Source organism: Misgurnus anguillicaudatus, chromosome 14 (assembly GCF_027580225.2).
Source record: "Misgurnus anguillicaudatus chromosome 14, ASM2758022v2, whole genome shotgun sequence".
Taxonomy (NCBI): Eukaryota; Metazoa; Chordata; class Actinopteri; order Cypriniformes; family Cobitidae; genus Misgurnus; species Misgurnus anguillicaudatus.
The window spans coordinates 8,153,611-8,166,826 of NC_073350.2; the positions used below are offsets into that span (position 1 = coordinate 8,153,611).

The window sequence follows — 13,216 nt, forward strand, 5'->3', positions numbered from 1 at the left end:
TAAGCATCTGTTGCGGTAATGATAATCAAAATGTCGTGTAAGCATTCTGACAAGACAATATTTCAAATTAACTGTAAAAAAATGATCTTACCTGGTAGCCATCTTGAAGTAACTGGTCCATGTGCTTGGTCACTCAAAATCAAACTTTATTAAAATTCTGTATGTGTGCTTAAACTGTTCTCAAAAAGTGTTGCGGAGGATGAGAACATCAGGCATGGACACATAATTTTCCTAATTTTTCTTCAGTATTATTATACATGAATATTCAGTAAAAAAAATTCTGTCATCTAAAGTAGTCTAGCAAAACATCCATTTATTTTTTTTCTTAATATTTTTGTGTTCATTTGATTAAATTACAACATACCGCATGTTCAAACACAGCCGGACACATTGCGGTAATGAGAATTTCAGCAGAAAATGAGATAAAATTTCCAATTATAAATTCTTATAATGAAATCACACATTGTGCAAGGTACAACACAGTATTGTGTTAATTCTGATGCTTTTTAATGTTACTATATTACACATTTTAAAGCTAAAATCATTAGTGCCGTGGTGTTTCAATGGTTTCGTGAGAATCACCCAAATAATCAAAGACATGACAGATTTCTACATTTATTTAAACACTTATATTGTTTATGAATCATGCAGAACCATTCAGACTGCCCTAAATTTTGGATCAAACTCTTGCCCCCCACGTCTGCAGTATGTCCAGTCTGAGACCACCAACCTTTGCGCACCTGCTTTCATTCACATTTCCGATCACGGTGTCCTGGAGGGGGTGTGGCCTTAGAGAAACCGGCCAGTCGTTTTTTCCGCCTCTTCTCCGCTCACCGTCCCCGCCAACATCCGCTCTCTCCCATCGCTCGGGTTCTCTAAGGACACGCCTCATTGCCGACTCAATGCTGGAACGGCCCTCGGGGATGTGTTATTTTTCAATGAGCCCGCATCTGCGTCGCCTCGTTAGGAAAATGATGTCTGAGCATGTCTCAATATGGCTTTCTTTCTCTTTCCCCTCCTATCCTCCTTGTCTGGATCCGTCAGGTGACTGTCTTCTGTACAATAGCCCAGACGTACTTCTTTATGACTTTAGAAAAGATGTTAGTCATTCTGAAATCAGATTTGGCCTTATTTACTTTCCTAACACACATGGTCACAATGCATCCCTGCAACTATAGCAATTTCCTTCACCTCAGAAATGACTTTTCTTTACGGCTCATGTCACAAATCCCTCTTGCATTAAAACTCCTCCCCCTAACCACCTGTCATGAGAGTTGGCAATCCAATCATTTCCGGATAGATATTAGACATCCTGTTTTGCCTGGAAATGTCAGATTATGAAAAAATATGACTTGCATCATGAATAGTGTTGGGAAATATTTACAGGAAATATAAAAAGCTACTCTTAAAAAACACAATACATTTTTTTTGAGCAAAACGTTTTGCAGAATGATAATGCTACACATATTTTGTTATTTATTATAAAGTTACGTTATGTGTTGAGGACAATGTTTTTGCCAACATAATTATTCTGTCTTGTGAAAACTTCGTAAAACTAATACCTGACCCTTGAGAAACGTAATACGAGATTTGGCGAACGGATTTGGTTTCCTTTTCCGTCTCACAAAGTTTTAAGTGTGACGTGGCAGTTGGATGATAAAGTGAAGGCTTTAAACAAGCAAACAGAAGAGATATGTGCAGATCTCAGAGTGATTGTGTGTAATTAGTAAAGCACACACAGTTTCGAAGGTTAGACAGCTGGCGGTTCTCCGGGGGCTTTGCACTGGCAGGTTTTTCCAAGAACCGCTCAATGATCAAAAGCCAAAGACCTGGTGGAATCCTCACAGAGGTCCAATTAAACACTGCCTGCAGCCTGATTGGACCCTGAGTGATGGAGCTCTCTCTCACGGATGAAACTTCCTTACTGGGAATTCTTTAGAGCCGGAAAGACCCATCTTCTTATACGTTCATATTTGAATTTCATATTCCTTTGACATTTCCTTTTGTTGACCAAACTCAGCAGTCTGTAGTGAAAAATATGGTAATGAGGCACAACCCCAACCCAAAACCAATTCGTGAGATCTCACCTGCATGTCTGGAGGATTGAATTTGAGAATCAGGCCTTGTTTTTAAAGCTTTAATGAAAGGAATGCAAGAAAAGATCACACGTGCATGATGTGAAAGGTACGTTTGTCCGGATCATGGATCGAAGATATGCATCATTGCATGAATGCAGGGATTTTTATTATCCATAACACTTAGGTAATAAAGGAAGCAAGCTGTCCTCTTTAATTATATCATGCGGGCGAGTGTAGTGAATGCACTGCAGAAACATGCCTGGCGTTATGTGGTATTGTAGTGTGTACTCAAGAAGATTCAAGGACGTTCTTCTTTAGACTTAATTTGATTCTTCCCATTTATCTTGGGTCTGCTTTTCTGCAGAAGGGCTTTAAAAAAATCTTTTTAGTTAGATTAGCATCAGTCCTATAGGTATAAAGAACTCAAATGCAAAACACACTGACATGTTTTCTTGTAAATAACATAAGCATTATTAACCAACAAATGAGTATTTCGGAATGACCTGTGGCCGGGATTAAGTGAATTGATGTGAAAAGTTTTTGATGACATGCGTGCCGATAGCATTATCTTATTTTTGATGGAGGTGGAGTTTAGAGGGTTTTGCATCTGAGCTTTTCATATATATACTTACATGCATAGGAAGAGTTTGGTTCCAAAATGCAATAAATCCATTTTGACTAATTTGAGTAAAAACGTGTTTTCTATACCAAGAAAGTGACAAGATGAAAACCACAAACATTCACATAGCATCTTTAGGTTAAAAAACATAAAAAAATTCAAATCCATAATTTGATTTTCAAAGATTTATTATAAAAACTGATTATTATTTCTGCAAAATGCAATAAATCCATGACAAGGTTTTTTTTCAAAATGCTATAAATTTATTGAATTAATATATAAATGTGCATTCATCTTTGTCATGTTATATTCATTAAGTTGACTAGTGGTATACACTGATTAAAAAAATAAACATTAATGGCTTTAACCAAAACACTTATTTTTGTACATATTATGAACACTGTCATTGCTGCTGTCATACTTGGGACGTCGTCGCTGAACTTTTTTGACAGCGATCAGCTGTAAAATGTTTTGGTCCTGCTCGATTTACGTTGCCTTCGTGTAAAATAATGTAAATTTTTTAATAAGATCCCCTGGGGTCAGTGTGTTAGCATGACAGAAGCTTGATGCTGTCGTGTGAGAACAAACAACAGCCGACATTTTTTTTTCGCCCGAGTGCCTTTCACGTAAATTATTAGATGTTGATGGCTTACGTTTCTTCCCCTTCACAGAAAACCATCACAGGTTTATCAATGCCATTAAAATTACTATTTTGTTTTAGCTTGATTGTTGATCAATTTTTGCACTTACAATGCGTGGAATGGTGCGCTGTGATTGGTTGTGATTGTATTCTGCAGAAAAGGAGGACTGGCGTTTATGCCGTTTTGGGAAAAAGATAGAAAAGATGACGTTATAACAGGGCGGATATCGGATTTTGCGTAAAATGAAGAATTTATTTTTTAATACTGACCAGATTCAATACTGATTTTGGTGGTAACTTATTTTTTTTAATGGCGTTTATCGTGTTTTGGAACCAAACTCTTTATAGGGGTGTAACGATTCTCAAAATCCTCGATTCGATTGCATTTTCGATCCTAAGGTCACGATTCAATTCGATTCTCGATTAATTTTTTTTTTTAAAGACAAAAAATGCTATGCCATTATTTTTTATTACTATTTTATAGTTTCATGTTAACAGCACATTGCATGATTTTTCTCGCATGGGGGTTTGTGGGATTCACTACGCGATAGAGCTTGTAGAGAGAGGACTCCTTGCACCCACATGGACTTAATGCGCGCGTCTTGGACTAGTATCTGAAATAAATCCAGTTCGTCATAGGCAGCTGTGCTTCTCTCTGTCTCACGTGCACGCGCTCTCACATCTGTCCAAAGTCTTAACATAAACTAAAGTAGTAATCCTTATGTATTTGTTCAGTTTTATGCGTTTCATGCAAGCTGAAGCAAACTATTTCTTTTGTTTAAAATATAACCCGCTGCATCTTGGCGCCTCTCTCACTCTCGTGCATGTGCAGAGAGCTGAGCTCTGTCCGAAGTCAGATCACTAGGTAGTAATCCTGTTTATGATATGCATTTCAAGGAGTTGTAGCAATACATCCCTGGTGTTTAAAATATAAATCGCGTTCCCCTGAACCAATGTTTTTAAAGGCACCTCAGAGAGTTTTCCCCCACTTGGCAAGCCGACCGGACGTGATATGGGGGCATCGACGATCCCATTTTTTAATTCGAAGTTCGAGGTCGTGACTTAATTTCGATCGATTTCGATTTAAAATCGAAATCGTGACACCCTTATATAGAGGGTATGCTTTAACGTCACTTTTCCACGTGACCACCCGAGAGCTTGCCCTGTTGAGTGGCAAAACGTGCAACAAAATGGCTGGTTTTCATAGCGAGTGCTGCGAAAATGCCAGTAAAATTGACTATTATCAGCTTAAATAGAATTTAGTCGGACTTGATAGCAGAGGTGGACAATACTTAGTTACATTTTCCAAGCATCTGTGCTTTATTATGATGTTTGTATTGGGAAAATTTTTACTTCACTACATTCTGAAGGATAGAATTATACTGTGTATACTTTTATATTGCATATTAAAATGTATTTAATGCCTTTTTACATTAAATTGTGTACTTTTACTTGAGTAAAAGTATGTTAATGTTTTAAAATATTTAATGTAAAACAAAAACGTATTATTTATGAAATGTAATACACTCTAAAAAAACAAACGGTGCTATATAGCACCAAAACAATTGCTTTGGATCGTAACGATAGAAGAACCATTTTAGTGCCATATAGCACCGGTGAAGAACCAGTGAAGCACCAGTGGGGCACCCGTGAAGCACCAGTGTAGAACCATATAGGGGCCATATAGCACCACATATGGTTCTGCGTGGCACTATGTGGTTCTGCACTGGTGCTTTGCTGGTGCTTCGCTGGTGCTTCACTGGTTCTTCACCGGTGCTGTGTGGCACTAGGGGTGGTTCTTCTGTCGTTGCGATCCGGGGCAGCTGTTTTGGTGCTGTATGGCACCGTTTGTTTTTTAGAGTGTAGAGTAAAAATTATGATAATATGCTTTGGAATGTATGCTTTATAATAATTTATATAATAAATTTCAAATACATGAATAGCACAGTGTTTTTTGGCAGTCTGTAAAACGATAGCTCCGAATTCTTAATAATCTGTTAGTACAGTCTATCGCACAACATCTTTTTCCCATTTCGACGCGTTTTCACCTTGTTTTTGCCCATGTCACGCTGTACTCAAATGCTGCTGCTCTGTCTTTTGCCACTCAGTGGGCGTAACGCAGTCCCTCTCGCCGACGGTGACGTCATGTGCATACCCTCTATATACTGTATAAATATATTGACTTTTTTTTTTAATTTCTGAATTAAAATTATTGTGCACATTTTCTGAGGGGTATAGGAAGAAATGAGGTTTAAGGAGGTAATTATGAAAAGACCTTCTTGAAAATAAAAGTTTTAGTAATTTTAAACAATTTTTTTTATATCTCTTTATAATAAAATTTTTATAATTAACTAAATATTTGTACCAAAATGATACATTTTATCCTGGATTTTGTTGTGCGTTACCAGCAAACACTAACATTCCATTGTGTTGCTGTTTGGCAGTGTTCATTGACATGTCGGATCAATGTGAATTAGCCTCTAGATTCATTTAATCTAACTGATGTTGAAAATGGGATAATAGCAAACATATGATGATGATGTGAAAATAAAAGTTAAATTTCTTACAATATAGCATATTTTAAAGTACAATTTTAAAGCTCCTATTCAGCATTTCAGACATTATTTGGCAATTTAAATCAACAAATGTGCGGCATGTTCAGTGGAACATGTTTGCTATTGTCACGTGATGTATTTAATTAACTTAAAATTGCCTTGTTTCAAACTAAATTCTAATTAGTTCATTCTCTTTTCATACAATGCGAGTAGTCAGCTGTCTCCGATGGTTACCCTCCCTGTCTTGTTTCAGAGAGTAATTATCTTACCTGTTATCCTATCTCGGACATCCTGCATATTAAACAAGTTAAAACAAATCACATTCGGCCACTTGTGTCAGTCATTGTGTTCAAATGGAACCGTTTAGACACACGGGTCAGCAAAGGGAACAACATGTACAGTGTCGGTTTGAAGCTGTGAACTCTTTAAGTGATCTTTGTGCCTCTGATCCTGCCTTTGAATCTGCTGTGCAACCTCCATTTCTCTTTTGTTTCTCTCCGTCTGTGCAGGTACCTGCTGCCAGTCACCTCCCAGTTTATCATCAAGTGCCCGTCTTCGAGTTTTGGCCGCTCATCGTCCTCGTCACGTGCACGAGGCGTCTTTACCACGCGAATGGGACATTTTTGATGCCAACTGGACTCCACATACAGTATGCTGGGTAGAAGACATCTAGACCTCTCTTAGAAAGGCATTACGCCTGGGACCTCTTCAAACTCCTCGCCTGCGTTGTTTATGCGTCGGATGCAGATGATCTCATTCGCTGTAAAATATCTGCTGCACTGCTGTCTCCCTTCGGATGCTTTTAAAGATGATGAACATTATGGATTTAATTTCGATACTGTACAGTTATGCATTACAGTGAATGTTACGGCCTTATCGATTTGACAAAGGTCATGTTTATGTTTTCAGTCCATCATGTTATATTAATGCTGTTTTACTAAATTATTTTATCATTTAATGCACAACATGTCACTTTTTTAATATTCGCTTGATATTTTAATTTAGTTCTTCCCAAAGTCAAAATCACAAAAGTTCACACAGGACGCGTTCTGGCGTTTAAATTTTTTTTATTATTATTAATTGTTCTTAAAACAGTGTTTCCAAAAGATTATATTTTTCACCCCAACAGCAAAAATAAACTCTAAAAAAATATATTGTACACTGAAAAAAATGATTCATTGAATTAAATAATTTTTTTAGGGTGGGTGGTTGCAATCAATTTATTTAAGCTACATTTAAACAAGTTTTATATTTTATTTTACTTTACTAATCTTTACTAATCTAGCTTAAATAAATTGATTGCCACAATTTGCCTTAAAAAATTTAGTAAATTCAATGAATAATTTTTTTTTCAGTGTAATAGTAATTTATTACATTTAAATAATAAAAGTAATATTACAATAAAAGTGTGAAACTGTATTGTACACATATGAACGATACAGTAAGGGGTTGTGCACACCAAAACTTTTAAACACGTTTTGAAAACGCCTGGACAACGCCGAATGTGTGTGCCTGCTTTCTTCCACTGTGATTGGACGGCCGTGTGAGAACTGACATTGACGAGCGAACTTTCATCCAAAGTTGAATATTTTTCAACTCTCGGCGCTCAGCGCAGAAGAAAACCGCTAGCTGCTGGCTTATTTGAAAAATGCCGCGCTTCCATTGGAAACAATTAAAAACATGCGCCGGCCGCGGGCGTAAAAGCGTTGTTGTGCACGCCCCCTAAGTTTGTTTCATGAATATTACAAACCAGTGCTTCTACTGGACTAGTTAGCAAATGAGTCCAGAGACCAACAATAAAAAAATGGCGCAAGCAGACGCCTTAACGCCTCCTGTGTGAAAGCCGAAGAATGGTGCAGAAATGGTCAAGGTTAGAAGTTTCATGCTATAAGCCAAGTTTTGGTTAAACCTAGGGGGTTGTGGGTAGTATAGAGTTAGAAAAAAAAATGCGTACTATTTGAATGCTTTATGAATGCTTTGTTAAACTAGACTAGTTGCCTGTTTTTAACTTACAGCCGAGATCACCTTTCAACTTAAAGGACGTAAATCTCCTTTGCATAACTATGTGAGCCATATTGTGTAGATGCAAATATGAACCTCAACGTCGGACCTGTCTGATGTGTGTCCTTGTGGAGACTATGAACGGGACCTTCAGTACTGCTTTCGGTAGTGTGTACAACAAACTGTCCGTGAGCTCGAAAACTTGGATGGCTGCATCTTGAAAATACTTGAATTAATTTATGCTATTTATTTTATTAAAAATGTCTGCGTTTACAATTTTTTTAAGTTTTAAGTTTTGTTAACTGATTTAACTATGGCATTACCGTTGTATCAGTGATTTTATGAATGAGATAACCTTTTATGAAAGTACTGTAATAGGCGCTAATTGCAGAGCTTTGCTTTGGACGTAATTAGGATAAATGTTTATGTAGTGTTTGAGTAAAAGTGACTTGGATGTGCCAGCTCAAACCATGCTGTGCCAACACTACTCACACAACCAGCAGTTTGTGTTAACTAGGAGGGCAATTGAGAAGGATGGTCCGCAATATTTATGATTCAGTACGTTCGTGGAAATCCCTTTTTAAAATGGGTATTTCTTGGCTGCTGGGTTGTCTTTTGGTTAGTAAGGAAATTACATTCAGTGTTCTGAAAGCCAACTTTTCAAGTCCGTCTTATAATGATCATTAAATGGGCCATTACATCCAAGTTACCATTATGCCACAATGCCAAATATCATTTTTGCCTAGATTTTCATTCAGGATAATGGGTTTAATAGCAATAAATGGCTTACAACATCCTTATAGGCTCAAGACTTGTATCTGAGATAGTGTCTGACCTTTTTGACTTCCATATATTTTTTTCTCCTGAGGGCGTCCTAACATAAGGTACCGATATAAACCACAGCCTGTATATAACTGACACTACATGCATTCCACATGGTCCTTTGTGAGTTTCCAGAGCGCAACCTTGTCATGTTTTGATCTAACCTGAGGTCATTCCTTAGAACTAAAATCTACACTTTAAAAACTCTTGTTCCTTCCTTGTCTCTTACAACAGAGAAAGAATGTGATGACGTTCCTAAGCAACAGCTGAAGCAATAGCACAAACATTTACACTAAAATGATTTCTGAATCAAAAGTGTTAAGACACTGCTAGTACATATTATTGATCGAGTCAATGCATTTCAAATCTGGCTTTCAATATTCAGGTCTGAGACATTTTTACAGTAGTCATAACCTCTATGCAGCTATGATGTGTTATGGTACACTTATAGCAAATCATCAAAATTCCCATTTTAAAATCATTGTATTGACAAGGCCAGATTTTAACATGTTAAACCAACTAAATAGCAGTTTTCACATGGACAACATATAAGTTATTTCTGAAGAGTGTAAATGAGTTACTGTATTGTTTTTGCACACAAATATTATATCACAAATTAAGTTTGATAACATTTAGAAGATTTATTTGTGAATAATTAATAGCAATGTATTTGTTATATTTCAGCAATATCACATAGCAAAAGTGTCTTATGGGCATACTGTATATCGGGACATTTACATTTATGCATTTAACATTGTGTCTAAAGCAACTTGCAATGCATTTCAATCTATGCATTTTTATCAGAACAAGGTACATAGAAAGTGTTCAGTGAAAATCTCACTTTTTTTACGTTTTCTACCCACAAATTTCACAACAACAAACCCAAATGTTAGAAAAAATAAATTATAAATAACATAACACATATAAAAAAAACTGGGGGGTTCCTTTAATGGTAGGATTCTTCTCAAAATAGCTTATTAAAGGGTCCCATGTTTTGTAAAATGTTCTGGGCCGGGTTTCCCGATAACGATTGAACTTAGATCTTAAGAGCGCTTTCTACGAGCTACTTAACAAACATTCGTTGTTCATTTACGTGCGTTTCCCAAAGATGCACGTTAAACCATCGCTCGCAGCTGGGTTTTAAGTGCTACTTACGAGTCGCTATCCGTTTGTCAAGTGTTGAAATGTCACCAATAGAATGACTCGAATTTGTAGCAGAAGCTTGTTTAGGCTAATTATCTTCAGCTGATGTGCACTAATGTTTTTTTTATAATATTTTTCATTATTGTTTAATGACTAAATATTATAAAATTTAGTCATTAAACAATTATTTGTTTAAAATTATTTAAAGGTTTTAATAATTTGTGCATAATGAAATATTATTTTCCGTATGTAGTTAGGACTTGTCCCACTGCGAAATGCCTTCTGGATTTTATGCAATAGTTTAGATTATTATTATTATTTGTTTTTATTATCTATGTTTATTTATTATTAGGGATTATTGCATTGTACCGTACATATTTATTTGGTTTCCTTAATCAGATGCCATTTCACTTCAAAACAATTATTTTTACTGTAAATTAATTATAGAAGCAATTTGTAGGAACCATTTATCAATTTGCTAGTACCAACTTTTACCAAAATTTACCGAATATGTTTTACTTCTTTATTAATTTATGTTTAATATTTTAAATTTCTTATTTTAATTTTAAATATATTATATTAAAGTAATTTAAACAAATAAACAAAGAAGAACCCAATAAATAAATATACATTTAAAACATTACATTATCGTCATTGCAGGAGTGCAATTTGCTGGTTGTCCTGCAGGTGACCTTGTAACTTTGTTGTCTTACGATGCACTTATGAATGAACGATTACTCCAGAGCACTCGTAGATCTACGATGATTTTCAAGTGCTACTTAAGCTTCGAAGCTTTTGGGAAATGGCCCGTAATTTTAAGATGATTCGTACGATCGTTTTTACGATCAACTTAGCCTTACGATGCTTTTGGGAAACCCGGCCCTGGTTGATTCCCTAAGAAAATATTTAATCTTTTCAGTTTTCAGAAACATCATTAGATCACTAAGCCATAATGACAATTTTGGGTGGATTGGGTGATTTGGATTCTAGCTATCAATGTTGCAAAAGCCAAGGCATTCTCTTTATCTTAATTTTTTTTGTTCTTTATCTTTATTATTTGAAAATTGAAAGCAAAATTGTCTCCTAGGACACAAACAGAGCCATTATTGGGTCAGCATGAATTCTTAATTTAAATGATGAATTTAAGATCTCGAAATTTGAAAGCAAAATTGTCTTAGTATAGAGCCTGACCAAAACATCTGGGTGATTCTCACGAAATTAGACTTATGAGGTGTCATGAAACATTTTGATAAAAAAAGTAAATGCAAAGTAAGAGTATCAAAATAAGAAGCATACAGTTATCTCTTCACGTACTATTTTGCACATGATTTCAAATGACATCATACAAACCAACATGATCTCACGAATTTCCGTGGCATAGTCACAGAATTTTGTGCTCATTTTTCCGTGGCATTCTCACGGATCTCCGCATTTTTCCGTGGCCCTGCTACGGACTGTCTTTTTCCGTGGCATTCTGACGGATTGGTTACTCAACTGTTTTGTCCTATTTTCTTACCATTTTCGCTTTGGTTTAGGGTTAGATTTACATGAAATGACATCCCTACCCAAACCCAACTCTAACCCCAATGCCAGGCAACAATTGTTTAAAGTTTAGAAAATATAAAATAATAAATCAGGAAAAATAGTATAAACCAATATTTAAAGTGACATACTAACGCAAACACCAAATCTAACCCTAAACCGAAGCGAAAATGGTAAATGTAGAGACAATAATAAGGAATATAAATGTCTCCAAGAACAATTTTCTCATCCTCCGCAACAATTTTCAATTATTTTTTAAGCCCTCAATCATTGTTAAAATGAACTAACATTTTCAAAAACAATTGTTGGAAGGGACATAATTGACTGTGACACTCAAGATGGCTACCAGGTAAGCAGTTCTTATTTTTTCTCTCCAGATAAAAGTTGAAATTTAGTTTGTCATAGTACCTAGACAACTTTTTAGTTCTCATTACCGAAACATGAGTTGGTAAATGCATATATTTAATGTAATATCATGTTGCGGTAATGATAATTTTTTATAATGATAATCTAAAAAATGTAAATAATTCTATAAGAAATATTTTTTAAAACCTCTAAAAAATAATGGTTATAGTAAGTTCAGAGCTTAGTCTTATATGTGCAAAAAAATGTCTTCAATGGCTTTTAAAAAAATCTGATGCTAGACACCTCTTAAGCTTGCATTTCATAGGAATCAACCATATGGTTAGATTTGCTTTTGATATATTGCAAAAGGCACATGTTTCATCTGTATTTGGCTAATTTTAGCCAACTTGGTTTAACTATGATGAATACGGTAGAGAAATCTATGCATTTTTTTATCACAACATGTGTTCCCTGGGGATTAAACCAAAAACCTTTGCTAATTCAATAATTTACTAATTGAACTACAGAAACACTACAGGACAGGTGGGGTTATGCTGCAGGTAATCACAATGTTCTGAACAAATATGACCATAACAGAATGGTTGCAAAGGCGTTTATATACTGATTTAATGAAAAAGTTTCATAGACAACAGAAAGTATGCAAAAAACAACCTTCTTGTGTATAAACCACTGATCTATGGTTGGATTGCACTTGACATTACAATATTGAAGCCACCGCGCCGCCATACTATTAAATGAATAGGATGTTATCAGATTTTGTTGATAGAAACTGGAAAGTATGTTTTGTAAGAATCTGCAGGGAGACTTCAGATATTTAAACAATGCAAACATCCAAAGCATATACATAGTTACTTCCTGCATATTAAAAAGTGAGTGAGTTCTGTACATTAAATTTAATATTAATGAAAAAATGACACACCTCATCATATGTATTATTGTTAATGACATGCGTGCTCATTCTGAAATAATTTATAAGATGTATGCTTTAAGTACTGTATGTGCATCCATCTCATTTTATCTTGTTCAGTAATTCACTGGCAATTGTTACATATGAAATCTTATGTTATACAATATTGTTTTTTTTTTTCATATAGTCACTAGAAATGCTTCAACTATGTTAATAGCATGTATTCTGATACAGTTAAGATAATATTTTATACAGTGGTTAAACTAACACTTGATTCAACAATATAAAAACAACCTTCAATTTTGAACCAAAACTGTCATGCTTGTAAAAAGCCATTAAATATGTCTTGTATAGTCTTCTTTACTACTTATTTAGAGAAATAACACTGACCGTGTATGTTTATAAGATCATAAAACTTTATTTCTTTGCATTTACACCTGTGTCATTAGAACAGACTGCAGCAGACTCGCTCAACTTAACGTTTTCTATAAATTCCTTATCCTGCTCAAGTAAAACATAAACATGAATGCAAATAACATCAGA

General features: G+C 35.2%; 1 protein-coding gene across 1 annotated transcript in view; it reads left to right on the forward strand.

Annotated features, from left to right (window-relative positions):
- The window catches only part of ttll7 (tubulin tyrosine ligase-like family, member 7), a 115,575-nt gene extending 108,622 nt beyond the window's left edge, over positions 1-6,953 (forward strand). The window contains exon 21 of the mRNA XM_055183322.2: positions 6,402-6,953. Within this exon, the coding sequence (XP_055039297.1) occupies positions 6,402-6,519 (118 nt within the window). The 3' untranslated portion in view covers positions 6,520-6,953. The remainder of the gene's footprint in view (positions 1-6,401) is intronic.
- Positions 6,954-13,216: the final 6,263 nt, after the last annotated feature.